Source organism: Epinephelus lanceolatus, chromosome 7 (assembly GCF_041903045.1).
Source record: "Epinephelus lanceolatus isolate andai-2023 chromosome 7, ASM4190304v1, whole genome shotgun sequence".
NCBI classification, from domain to species: domain Eukaryota; kingdom Metazoa; phylum Chordata; class Actinopteri; order Perciformes; family Serranidae; genus Epinephelus; species Epinephelus lanceolatus.
Genome location: NC_135740.1, coordinates 29,742,126 through 29,755,479, shown reverse-complemented (window position 1 = coordinate 29,755,479; position 13,354 = coordinate 29,742,126). Strand labels below are relative to the sequence as shown.

At 40.2% G+C, this 13,354-nt stretch overlaps 1 protein-coding gene across 5 annotated transcripts in view; it reads right to left on the bottom strand.

Moving 5' to 3' along the window:
• Window positions 1–13,354, bottom strand: part of arhgef6 (Rac/Cdc42 guanine nucleotide exchange factor (GEF) 6) — a 34,399-nt gene that overhangs the window by 14,542 nt on the left and 6,503 nt on the right. For all 5 annotated transcript variants that reach the window (XM_033633116.2, XM_033633113.2, XM_033633114.2 and 2 more), the window contains exons 4-12: window positions 11,064–11,185; window positions 10,560–10,764; window positions 9,899–9,951; window positions 9,405–9,499; window positions 9,077–9,172; window positions 8,114–8,236; window positions 5,282–5,420; window positions 4,887–4,946; window positions 1,208–1,354 (exon numbers count right to left, since the gene is read on the bottom strand). In XM_033633116.2, coding sequence (XP_033489007.1) covers window positions 1,208–1,354; window positions 4,887–4,946; window positions 5,282–5,420; window positions 8,114–8,236; window positions 9,077–9,172; window positions 9,405–9,499; window positions 9,899–9,951; window positions 10,560–10,764; window positions 11,064–11,185 — 1,040 coding nt within the window. The remainder of the gene's footprint in view (window positions 1–1,207; window positions 1,355–4,886; window positions 4,947–5,281; window positions 5,421–8,113; window positions 8,237–9,076; window positions 9,173–9,404; window positions 9,500–9,898; window positions 9,952–10,559; window positions 10,765–11,063; window positions 11,186–13,354) is intronic.

Genomic DNA, 13,354 nt, shown 5'->3' with positions numbered 1-13,354 from the left:
TACCTCATGGTGCCATTCACACTTCCTCTGTCTGCTTACCTGCAACGAGCACCCCATGAATTCTCAATCTAGCACAAAATATAAGATATAAAGGCCAAAAAAATGCTGCTGTCTGGACTGTGGGCTTAATTTGAAGACCAAAAAAACGCAAAATATTTTTTCTACTGTGCAACTACGACAATTGCAAGTCTACCTGTCTTACCCTGTAGGCTTAATGATAATTTCAGTGTTACAAGGACTGCACTTTAACTACTCCAGAGACTTTAAGAGATGGTAAAGAAGTCCCTCTTACAGCCTCCACTATGCATGCTGAGGCAAATTTTGTGCCTAGCAATGCAATAAATCCTGTGACAGCTTTCCTTCTACGGTGCCTATCTATCCTCTTCGACTGAATGGAACTCAGGGGACTCTAAAGCTTTCACTAACGCCCAGTTGAGATCACAGATTTGCCATGAGTTGAGTTGAAACAGGCAACTACTTGCAATGCGGCGTTCTAAAAACCTGCCGGTTCACACCAATGCAACCAGATGAGACAGTGTATCATCTCTACGCAACAACTCTCTGTACTTCCGTTCTGATTTTCAGCTTTTCACGCTTATTTTGTGGCTGAATATAATTTGTGGCTTCTTAAAATATGACTAAGGATAGTGATAGTGAGATACTGGCTACAGCTGCATTTGTAGTAGTGATGAAACAGCAAAAAACAGAAACAAAATGAGCATCAGACAGACTGTATTCATAATAGATACGCCACTATATCATAAATAACTAGCTCCAATTAATCAGTTAGTGAGTGTGTGTGTGTGTGGGGGTGGCATAAGCACATACAGCGAGCAGCAGCAGCAGCAGCAACCCACCATCTGACACCAGCACACCATGAGGACGGAAACAGACGGCTCAGTGGGGACGGAGCACTTGCAGCAGCAAGCGAACTTGCCATCTGTGGCCATTTTGACTTGACCAGCTGACTTTGCTACGAGCTGATTGGCTGTTCAAACAGGTGACGTGCTTTGCAGTTGAAGGTAACCCCATCAGCCGGCTTGAGTTGAGCTCAGACGGCCCCTTCACACTGCTGCAACTTTTCTCTGCAACGTTCTAAAACGGTTTCGTCTCATCGTGAATCACTGATCTGAACTGGGCTTAAGACATACGAATCCTAACGACTGATGTGAGTCCTGGACTGCGAGGAACCTGACACGTCTCTCACCTCACTAGAGCCATTTTTCACATGGACCTGGGACATGTACGTCACGTGACCCAGGCTCTTCATGCTGTCTCCCTCCCAGCCCCGCACAGGCTCTGACAAGATCTGGAGCTCCAGGTTCTTTCGCTTCCGCAGCTCTTGGCACTGCGTCTAAACACACAGACACAAATGTATGCATCAGTCAGTGGAGATGACAAAACATTTCATGAATCATTGGAACAGTGAGATACACAAGGCTACTTTGGATAGATTTGGAAATAACTTTATATTTTTGCAGATAGAGTTTCAGTTCAAATTACTCACATGTCTCACCTACTCTCACTGAAAAAGGTGGTTTCTTGCCCTTTCAGAAATACTGAGTAATGAGCACCCACTCTGGATATGGCTTTAGAAATGTAACTGTTTGCGTTGATATTTATTGCGTTGTTTGTTTTATTGGGGGGAGAAGTATGTGGGGTAACCTGCAGCATAAAGTCATACATTTTCAGGTGCTAGGCAGGGGCTCTCCCTCTACGAACAGAACAAATGACAATGCAACATCTGTGATTTTCCACTGCACATCGTAAATGTAAAAATGAGGTCCTGAACGTGGAGCACTGCAGAGACGCAACAAGCTTTTTTTTTTTTTTTAGTAGCGTCTGCCCACCCAACCACACATTCAAAACGCACAAGAAAAATGAGGCTTGCAAGTCACAATAGTATTGTGTGATGTTTTTTTTTCCCGCTTTCCTGTGCAGCTCTGCTGAAGAGACATGTGTGAGTCACCTTATCTATTCTTACTAGGAACTCGGAGCTTTACTGAGGAAACTGTGTCTCACAGCGATGTTCGCTCAGGTACAATGCGGTCGCTTGTTTCTAATCCAACTCTTTTGATGGCATTTCAGTTCACACCCACTGTAGGAACAACATCATCACTCATGCAGCAGAAAAAAAAAACTCATATACATTCCCTTTCACCAGAGCTGTGTTTAATTATGAAATGCTAGGTTACGCTACACTGTTATTTGCGTGTAGCCCATCTGAAACACACACACAGAGGTGACATCATTAACACCCTAAATAGTCAAAAATAACCCACATGAGACGAATTTCATTTCAGCACTTTTGGCAGTTCCCACACATTCTTTAACACCAAATTCAAAGACTTTTCAAGGACTTCCATGTAGGCCTGCACAATATACAAAAACAGGCATATTGCAATTATTTTGACAGATGTTGCGATAGGTGATGCGATTTTAGTAAGGCAGGTCATTTTTGCATTTTATTTTCACCAAAAAAGATATAAAATGACGATGTGATTTATGTCTGGGTCTGTATAGTACCAAACAAGTGTGTTCCTTTACATCTGGAATATGATTTGTAGGCCAGAGCATCTCTGTACCATCACAATGCTTCATATATAACACACTCTAAAAAATGATTCATAGGGTTTGTAGATAACGCTTAAAATAAAGACGTTTTTCAACATAAAAAAAACAGTTTGTTACATTAAAGTGTTTTAATCAGTTTAAAAACTTATTTTATGAAGTTGGTCACAATCAAAAACAGTTTTGGCATTTTTTGGGTGGGATGCAATTTAACAAAAGCAAGTTAGAATATCTTCAATAAAATAATTTGACCACTAAACATCACCACAACACTCGGTTGACCCAGAGCTCAGGAGGCTAAGATTAGCAATGATATTGATCAATCAGGGTATATGCAGGGATCCTGAGGTTAAGTTCAATACCTTTTTAAGACTTTTTTAAGACCTTCCAAAAAAACCTTAAGACCTCATCGCCACTTCAAGCTGTTGTTAGCAGCAACGCATCTTTAACTTACTAACAGTTGTAGTTTGCAATTAAATCTATGGAGCACAAACATACAACAGAACTCAGATAAGATGAGAAGAATTTTTTATTGTCTTTTGCTCCTCTGTTTGGCGCCTGGACGTGCACCGTCGCATGATGTCGCACAGGTACGTGCACGCCCCCGAGTGGCAGTCCGAGTGTGCCTACCTACACATCGTTGTTTTTAATAGTCGCAAGGAGGAAAATAAATTATACATTCATGGATACTTTTTGTCAAAGCTTGAATGCCAAGAAAATGTAATACTTCATAAAATCGCAATTAAGACTTTTTAATACTTTTAAAGGGCCTTAATTTTCTGACATTTGATTTATCAACTTTTAATACTTTTTAAGACCCCGCGGACATCCTGTCAATATTTGGAGTAACTCCTCTAGATGTTAACTTAAGTAGAGCCCAAACGGACAATCTGCTCACTTCATCCTGGGTAAATGGAAGGACTCTTCACCTCCAACATATGGACATTGGATTAAGGATGTTATGTATCATTTTGGAGAAAATCCATTGTTTTATTAAAGGATCGACTACACGCTTCTTTGTTACCTGGCAGCCATTTTTAACTTTTTTCGCAAATATGGAAGCTGAAAATACTAATGAAACAAGTTGTACTCCCCTACTTATGTCACACAAGCTAATTCATTTGTTGTCATTTTTCCCTTTTTTAAAAATTAATTAATTATTTTTTTCTTTTTCATTTATTTATTTATTTATTTTTGTCTATCGGATTTCCTTTCCCTGGTCTGTCCTTCTATGTTTGTTCCTGGGTTGGTGGGTGGGTTGTTCTTTGTGTCCTTGTTGGTTCTATGTTTGTTTGTTGATGCTCTGTGCATCTTTACTGAATTATCAGTTAAAAAAACAAACAAAAAAAACAACTTGATTTTATTTTACAAAAACAAAACAAAACAAAACAAAAAAACATCACCACAACTTTTGTTTAAATATTGAGTAATTAAGCTATTCGAGGTTGAAGCAAATCATGTTGGTTGTACTAAACTAATTGGGTTTGTCAGATTATAAAAGACTCACAGGACTGACTCAATAAGGCCCAAGTTGGAACTACTTATAAATTTGCATTAAAATTGGTACCTAAATTTTTTAAGTTGAACCAGCAGTCATATGTTATATAACACATTTTACTTTTATCAAAAAATTGCAGCTCCTGATATTTGGATACTGCACTCAGCCATACTGCAATTTTGACAATATTTCAATTAATTTTGCAGCCCTACTTTCCAATTTTCATCAAATTCAAGGACCCAACACCCATTAAACACCAATCAAGGTTAATTCCTGTGACAACACAAATAATTTTTATAATAATAACTAACAGACTTTACAGAAGCTCACAGACTACAATTAAACAACAATAGCGCAATTGACAGAGACACACATGCAGACAGCGAAACGTAGCCTTTTTAACATTTAACGTTACGAAAACAAAAATACTGAAAAGAAAAAGCACTTTCAATGACCAACTGTCTATTTACGTCTATTTTCAAACACATTCAGGCCTCAAATTCACAAACTTTCAAGGATTTCAGGGCCTTGTGGGAACCCAGATTAACATTAGAAACAAAACATTTAAAAAGCAAATTTACTGAAGCCACATTTTAACCTTTGACACAAAACGGTATCTTGAATTTTGTTTGCGAAAACGCATCAATAAATGGACAAAAATAGGAAATCCAGCAGATTTACAATCCAGTAATTGAGAATTGACATGAGAGGCTTACAGGTTCTTTAACTCAGCCTGATTCCTGGTGGAGATTAACAAAGATGATACAGTTTAAGGTTAGTTTAAGCATGCAAAGCCCCCTAGATGCTCCAGACTTACCACTAGGCTCCTAAATGCTGCTGTTGCCTTTACAATGTCAGTATAGTCTGGGTGGGCTTCCTGTGGAGGAAATAAACAAAACAGCAGATCAATCATAGCAGCCTGAATCGAACCCAAGACCTCTAAACGTTCAAGCGAGACAAGTGCACATTCTAGGTATGCGGTGATACAAAAAGGAAGTCAGAGATTGAGAGAGATGAAGACTTGAGGGTTTTTAACTTTCCACTGTTATACCTTATCAGACATTAGTGGTTATCAAGTCCATATTTGAATGGTTAACAGTTGTTGTTAACTGTGATTATAAATACACAGAATAGATATGACTATAGCATTACCACAGCATTAAAGAAATGTCTTTAATTCTATATGATTTCAGTGGTTATTTGCTCCTGTACCTCCACATGTCTCTCCAGCTCCTGCAGCAGCGTGGGGTATTTGTCAAGCCTCATGAAGGGCTTACTGAGACTGGTGGTCAGGGTCAGGATCCCTGGAGCACTGGCTCCCTGGCTCTCCATGAACTTGTCCAGTTCCTCGCTGTGAAACACACACAAACACACACTTGTCATGCACAGTTAAGGGCAATGGTAGATTACTCCTATGGGGTTAAAATACAGAGAACAGAGCAGTTCTCTGACTGTGCAGGTCAAGGACATTTCAAAGATGCAGAGAACATGATGATACGTTAATACCATACATGCAAAAAGCAGTTTGGTCATTACATTGCATTAATTTGAGGATTTATTTCAATGTAAGGTTTGTCAATTTAACTAAATATGTCTGTGAGTCCAGATGGCACACACTCAGTAGGACTGGTATTCACATACATTTGCATAAATAATGTTTTAACCATCCACTCAAGTTTTGGAAATGCTATTAACTGCAAGAGAGTATCTATCAAACCCTATGTTATCTGTGTAGGTAAGTGGAAAATTAATAGATGTATAGATTTTAATGTCCCCAAAGGGAAATTTTTTTTCCACAGAGCGTGCCTCCAGAGCAAAGTTACATTTACATACACCAACATAACACAAGTCAACATAAGGGCATTTACACCCTGAAACTAAAAAGTAATCCTCCAAAAAGGTCACAATTTAATCATATGCTTATTCACTGCATTAAGAAAAGCTCTCTGAACGGGCACTGAGTTCAGATCTTGTGACAACAAACCACTGAAATAAAAAAATAAATAAACCGCTTTCTGATAAGGCACAGAAATCCGGTCTCGTATGAAGCCACTTTTCAAAGGTTTCCATGTATTTGTCATAGCTGCAAGAAACATTAACACAATATATCACACCTGTTGTATGTGAGAAAATGGACCACAAGCAACTGTAAGGGTGTGAATGCATTTAAAGGGCAGCACAAATGAGGTCATCACTTTCTGCACTTTTTCTGCAACATGCTCGGTTCACTGCAAACTTAAAAAAAAAAAAATGCTTTGAAAGTAACACCATTCATGTTTCCATGATCCAAAACTTCAATCAGGCGGCCTCCTGTAGCATCGCTAATATTTTAACGGTGAGTAAATGTCACCAGAAAAAGGGCTTCTGCAACTGAAATGCAAATGTGCTTTCTGTGAAAAAAGCGCCTCGCTTGCCTGGTAACATAACCGCAATACTGTGTATCCTGTCAACAGTCAGCTTCCTGTGTGTAATTCAACTTAAGCTGCAGCTCACAGTGTAGAAGCTGACAAGCTACATCTGCGTTACACAAGACTGAATCATTTAAATTACACCATGGCGTTTCTGCTATTTCACAGCTACTGAGATCAATGTGCGAAAAACAGTTTCCTAACAGCGGTGAAAATGTGGCTTTATTATAGTAACTGAACAGAAGGAAACTTTAAACACGTGGAGGACTCGGTGTAACTGCTCCGACTCAGGTTGGCCTCCAAGTCAGTTACAGGTGCGACGCTGACATCTTGTGGCTCAAAGCTAAACTACAGTTCAGAAATCACACACCAATGACCCACAGCAACTCTTCTTAAAACTATGGCTCAAATTACCGTGAAAAATGCCGATACAAAAACAGAGTCTGAGGGTTCACAACCTTTTTTGCCTTTGACATCTTACAGAGTGCAGCAGCCAGCAGTTCAATAGTTCAAATAGTGTTTCTCTTCTTATACTTTCAATTTAAACTTTTTTGGGGGGCCAGGAGAGGCAAAACCATACTGTAAAAGAAAATATAAGAGAAAAGTTTAAGAAATAGAGACCATTCTTGTAGCTTAATGTTTTTTTTCCTCTTATTTCTTTATCCAAGAAATCATCTCCTGACCACTTCAAGTCATCTTGTGACCCCTGCTGGTTTATATCACAAGATTCTGTTTTTTGTTTGTTTATTTTGTTTATTTTTTTTAAAGAAAAAACCTTGTTAACAGATATTAAGTAGTTACTTTCATCGGTTGAGTGAGTCTACTACCATTAGGCTCATGAAAGTCAATCAAAAGCCTAAAAAATCTAGGGCGATATGGTGAAAACCGAATATCATAATATTTTTGACCAAATACCTCCATATCGATATTGTGATCCATCCATCCATACATTTTCTTCCGCTTATCTGGGGCCGGGTTGCGGGGGCAGCAGGCCAAGCAAAGCACCCTAGACGTCCCTCTCCCCGAGATACGGAATCCTTCCAGCGTGTTCTGGGTCTGCCCCGGGGCCTCCTACCAGTTGGACGTGCCCCAAACACCTCTAACAGGAGGCATCCTGATCAGATGCCCAAACCACCTCAACTGACCCCCTTTCGACACAAAAGAGCAGCGGCTCTACTCTGAGCTCCCTCCGCATATCTGAGCTCCTCACCCTATCTTTAAGACTGAGCCCAGCCACCCCATGGAGGAAACTCATTTTGGTCGCTTGTATCCACGATCTTGTTCTTTCAGTCTCTACTCAGAGCTCATGACCATAGGTGAGGGTTGGTAAATAATCATCAGTAATGTGGATGTTTCTTCTCTTGTCTGGAGCCCAACTTATACTTTCTTCAAATGGAGATAAAGCTACGCCACAAACTCATATCATGTTGATATAATATCTTTATATTGCCCAGTCCCACTGCAAGCATCAATGTCTATAGACTACATGACTTAACACATTTATCATATGACAGCAGGGCTATCCATGTGCACTATTCATCCCAATTCTCAAAATATCTTCATGATTCAGAATCAGACTTTTCTTTGTTGTGGTAATGAATGGCTCTGGTATGTTGTTCTGTGTGCAGGGGCTGACCTGTGGTCGGTGAGGATGCAAACAGCTGAAGGATGGCTGGAACAGTAAGCCAGGTACAGAGTCTTGATCTGACACATCTGGTTTAAATAGCAGCCCGCCACTCTCTGCTGGCCCTCTGGGACTCTGCAAAGTCAGAGAGACAGAGACACGGTTAGAGAGGTGATAAGAGCAAAGAAATGGGCTGGGAAATGAAAAGAGATATGGAAGGAGACTAAGAGAAAGTGTTGGAGCGACGATATCCTGCATCATTTACCAATAAGTGAAAAGCTGTCATTGCTCAGGGCGTCACAGTTTTACTGACAAGTAGGTAACAAGACTGTTTTTGCAGTTTTGGAACCTTTTTTTAATTTACAGTGTTTCTTTGAGTTTTACATAATATTTCCAAAGTGTATCATACTTTCTAAAATGTATGACTGTATCTTCCCCCAAGGCAGACATATTTTCCAAGTAGATCTGTTCAGAGTTTCCCCACCAGTGCATGAATGCACCGTAACACATGCAGATTTCTAAAATCAATGAGTACAAATATAATATATATAAAATATAATAATATATATATATAAAACTTTGAAGAAAATATATTGTGCTTCAAGTTCACCATGATGGATTACCTAATTCAAAAATGTTTCCAGTCTTTGCATGTTGGTATCTGTACCATGAAGAAATAAATAAGAGGAGATGTTTGGGAGGAAGGAAGTGATTGCATAAATATAATCAGCTATGGTATGCATTGCAGAACATTTGGCAATAATGTGCGCTCTGTGTGCAGTGTAGTAAATGAGCTACTGTAGGACATAAATGAGAACAATAGTTTTCTAAGGGCGTCTGATTATGTCCCACAGAGCAGTCACAGCAGGGTGTATGCTGCGGTCCAAATGCTGCTCTACACTGAGAGTAATTAATTAAATGAAACTGATCAAGCTACAAAGGTTTTAATGGAGGTCTGTGTCCAGTGTGACTTACTTGGTACAGTCCTCCAAAGCCACACACAGTCCCTGCTGGAAGGTGAGTATCTCCTCCAGGTTTCCACACAGGATGGCACTGTCTGCACTGCTCACTCTGAAGAAACACAGACAATGACAAATGTCAATCACAATGTTAATTCAACAATATTCACCAATTTCTGAAAATGTTAAATTCATATGTACTGAAATAGTAAAAAAAAAAAAAATCTAATGCAAGGCTTTTGGATCATCCGATTAACCAACGAGATTTCTCTGGTGATCCACATTGCCCTCTGTGTTTGGTGCCCATTCATGGCTCTGCCACACCTCCTTGTCATTGCACTTACTTGTCGCTGGCTTGCAGTGGTCGTAGGTAACAACTCAGCACTGTTTGTAATTCTTTGACAAACTCCCGCTCATGTTCCAAGATGTCCTGCACCACCTGCAAAAGCAGCACAATCAGCAGAATATTTAATTTCAGCAAATGACTCTGTGACGGCACAGTATTTCCTATAAACGAAATGTTCGGGTAAAACTGGTTAATAATCAGGAAAATCTGGATTATTTTTGTCTGTATTGGTCTACAATACTTCATCAGTTGTTTGGTTATGTCAAAGAAACAGTTCAGCCCACCCGTCTTACCGGTAGTGCTATTTATCAATCTAGATTTGTGCAGTGATTCAGTTGGAGAATGTTGTTTGGTGGAAAGAAAATAGTTCCTACATGAAACTGCTCACAACAAGGTCTATAGATTACCTTAAGTAGCTGGGTCTAGATTTCTGGAAAGAGACACTGCTGCTGAGTTTTTCAACTTTACATGTCCTGCATCATTTTGACTCACCACACTGTAGTAGTTCTTGGTCAGCTGAGTTCCTTTAGGAGACACTGGCTTCTCTGTGGAGGAGATAAGTAACAAGGATTAGAGCGCTCCTCAGAGCTAATTCAAAATAATCATCTAAAATATTTATATCAAACATCCAGACATTAACAAGCATCTTTGAAATCAATTTGGAGTCAAACACCCAACTGAAGAAAAAAAAAATCTTCTAAGGAAAGATGACCTCTTTAGTGACCTACACAAATAACAATGCACATTTGAAATTATTTTTCAGTTGAACAAGACCTCAGCATTTCTATTTCATATTCTCTCCTGCAAATGATTTTAATTAGTGCTAATTATAGTTCATACAATGTGTTGGAACACACATAATGTCAAAAATGTCATGCTATCTCTGAGGCCTGAGGCTGCACTAAACTGCTATCTGTTTTGCAACTTCACAGTTTTTCATCACCTTTTTTTTTTTAAAACCAAAGCGATGCCACTGCATCTTCGCACTCTACCGTTACACCATCATTACACTTCAAAAATAAAGTGTTAAATGCAAGTTACCATGTGAGTTAAGCTACATTTATGTTTTGCACATATTATAAAAACTCCCTCAGAAACGTTGAGGACCATGATACTGAGGAAATCACGATCCAGACTGTGTGTCTCGACTCACCGCAGGGTTTGATCTCCCGCACGTAGTTACTGGGGAACCAGCCTGTCTTGCCGTTGAGCGTGCCCTCCCACCATCCTCCCTCCTCTTGTCGCGCCACTTGAATCACGTCACCTTTATTGAACGACAGCTCGTCCTCATTGTTCTGCTTGAAGTTGAAGCGGGCCTTCACCATCAGCTGCCCCCCCCCGCCGTTCTCAGACATCTCCTGTTAGAGAGACAGACGGTCAGCAGCAGAGACACAAAGCTCATGGGATGTATCAGCAGAAATATCTGTCTGCATGTGCTTGTCTGTACACGGGGCGTTATAAAACAACATTAACCCACTGTTTGACCTGCGCATTTGGCTTGTTTCTCTTCATTATGCAGGAGAATGCACTGAGCAATCATCTGGGGTAAACAACGACTTAATGATCTGACAGTAACAACATTAAAAACGTGCAAAAGCAAGCAAGCATGTCAAGTGAACAAACACTTAAACATACTGTATATAAAAAAAGACCTTACCACTGATTTGGATTGCCTACGCAGAGAGCCTTTGGATTTGGCAGAGGAGAGTGTGTGTGAAGATGTCGACTGACTAGGGGAGTGGGCACCAGACTGCGAACATGACCTCTCAACAGCACAGTCTGTGGACACACACAGAGCCTTTTTCATTTCGGGTACATTGATGTTTGAACTTCATCAGGTGAACAACAAACTTCACCATAAACACATGCATCATCATCTTCATCACAGCTGACGCAGGTGCACGTACTTTGGGGGCTGACAACGTGATGATAATTCATGTGAGTACGGTCCATTGCTCTGCACAGCCCCAGGACAGGGAACACACACCCACACACACGGGCTACACATTTACTATGCCTGATAGAATCATCTGATTTAACCAAAACTGGCACACTGCTGCAAAATAAGAAAAAGCAGCTGTAAGGCAACATGATGTCTTTAGATTATAATATAAATAGGTCTCAGTGATCACTCATAGCAACAGTTCACCCCAAAATTCTACTACTCTACTTATCAGTCTAGATTGTTTTGGTGTGAGTTGCAGAGTGCTGGAGGTATCGGCTGTCTCTTGAATACAGTGGCACCAGATGGCACTCTGCTTCTGGTGCTCAAAGCGCCCAAAAATTAAAAAAAATTAAAAATATGTATTTTAAAAATTAAAACTCAACAGCAATGTCTCTCTGCAGAAATCATGACCCAGTTACTCAAGATAATCCACAGACCTTGCTGTGAGCAGTTTCACGTAGCAACTATTCTCTTCCTACCGAATGACAAACATATCACTGTTTAGAAGGAAGTGTGCATCTACTGCTAGCTCACCTAGCACCACTGAGCTAGCTCACGTTGCAGCTCAGCCAAGGAGGAAGCCATTATAATTCACATCTCGCTGTCACAAGCACAAGCCTCTCGTCCATGAGTAGATGCACACCTCCTTTTGCATAGTGACACAGCTGACAGGTGAAGTTTGGTAGAAAGAAAATAGTCCCTACATGACGCTGCCCACAACAAGGTCTCTGGATTATCTTCAGTAACCAGGTCATGATTTCTGCAAAGAGACATTGCTGTTGAGTTTTTCAAATGTAATTTTTGCCACTTTGAGCACCACAGGCCGAGTGACATCTAGTTCCATTATATTAAAGACAAGGCAGAGATCTCTACAGCAGATATCTCCAACACTTGCAACTCACAGCAAAACAATCTAGATCAGGGGCGTCAAACAGACAAGGCCAGATGTGCCAAGATGTTGGGATTACTACACAGGAGGAGTGGAAATGTACAGAAAAAATGCACATGCAATGACAGTGAGTAGTCAACTGACTGAACGAGGAACAATTGAGAAATATTGTTAAAATTGCATTTAATCCTTCTGAAGACATCACAGGCGGTTTGATTGAAAATGGATTAGCGCTTTTAAAATATACTTTTTATAACAAGGAAAAGGGAAACATTTGGAGGTTATTTAGAGGATATTATGCAATGGTTTGAATGCTCCGGTCCACCTGCGATCAAATTGGACTGTGTGTAACCCATGAACTAAAATGAGTTTGACACCCCTGATCTAGATTAATAAATAGCACTACAGCTACGAGGAAAAACATATATTTTCAATTCTGGGGTGAACTGTCCCTTTAACAAAATGTCCTACAATCCCATCTCCTATTTGAAGTGCAGTTTAGTGAAAAAAAGAATCAAAATCTAATTTATGTTACCAACACTCAACCCCTCCACTGTGCCATCACTGAGCCACTGCAGCAGAGGAACAGTGATTTAGGGTCAGTGGCTGCCAGCTGTCCTGCAGCATAAGTGCAGTCCTTGAGCTTCACTGACAGAGGTATCAATTTTGTTGCCAGAACTCACTTGAAAAGTGACACATGGCAGCCCTGCAACCTCTTACATGCCAACAAGCAGAAACAGACTCACTGAAGCCTCCTTATCAAATGCCAGCTGGATGCGAGCCAGGCCCACTGCCTAATCCTTGTGCAAATCACAGAGGAATAAAAAATAAATAAGACTGCACCATTAGCCTTAGTAACCTTTAATTCAGATCCAATAAGGAGTTTAACACAGAGCCTATAAAACTGACTGATGCCTTAGTGCACTTTGACTTAGGGGCAGTAAAATATTCTACGGTAACACGTTTATCAGCAGATCATGTAGAACCTATGTAACGTGTAGAGACTACCTATTGTTGTCCATATGCTGAAGCGCCAGGGAGGCCTAACTGATATGTCGAACAGGACTGTGAAGGCAGCCTATATGTACTCCAGGTGGGGCTCCTTGATCCTGCA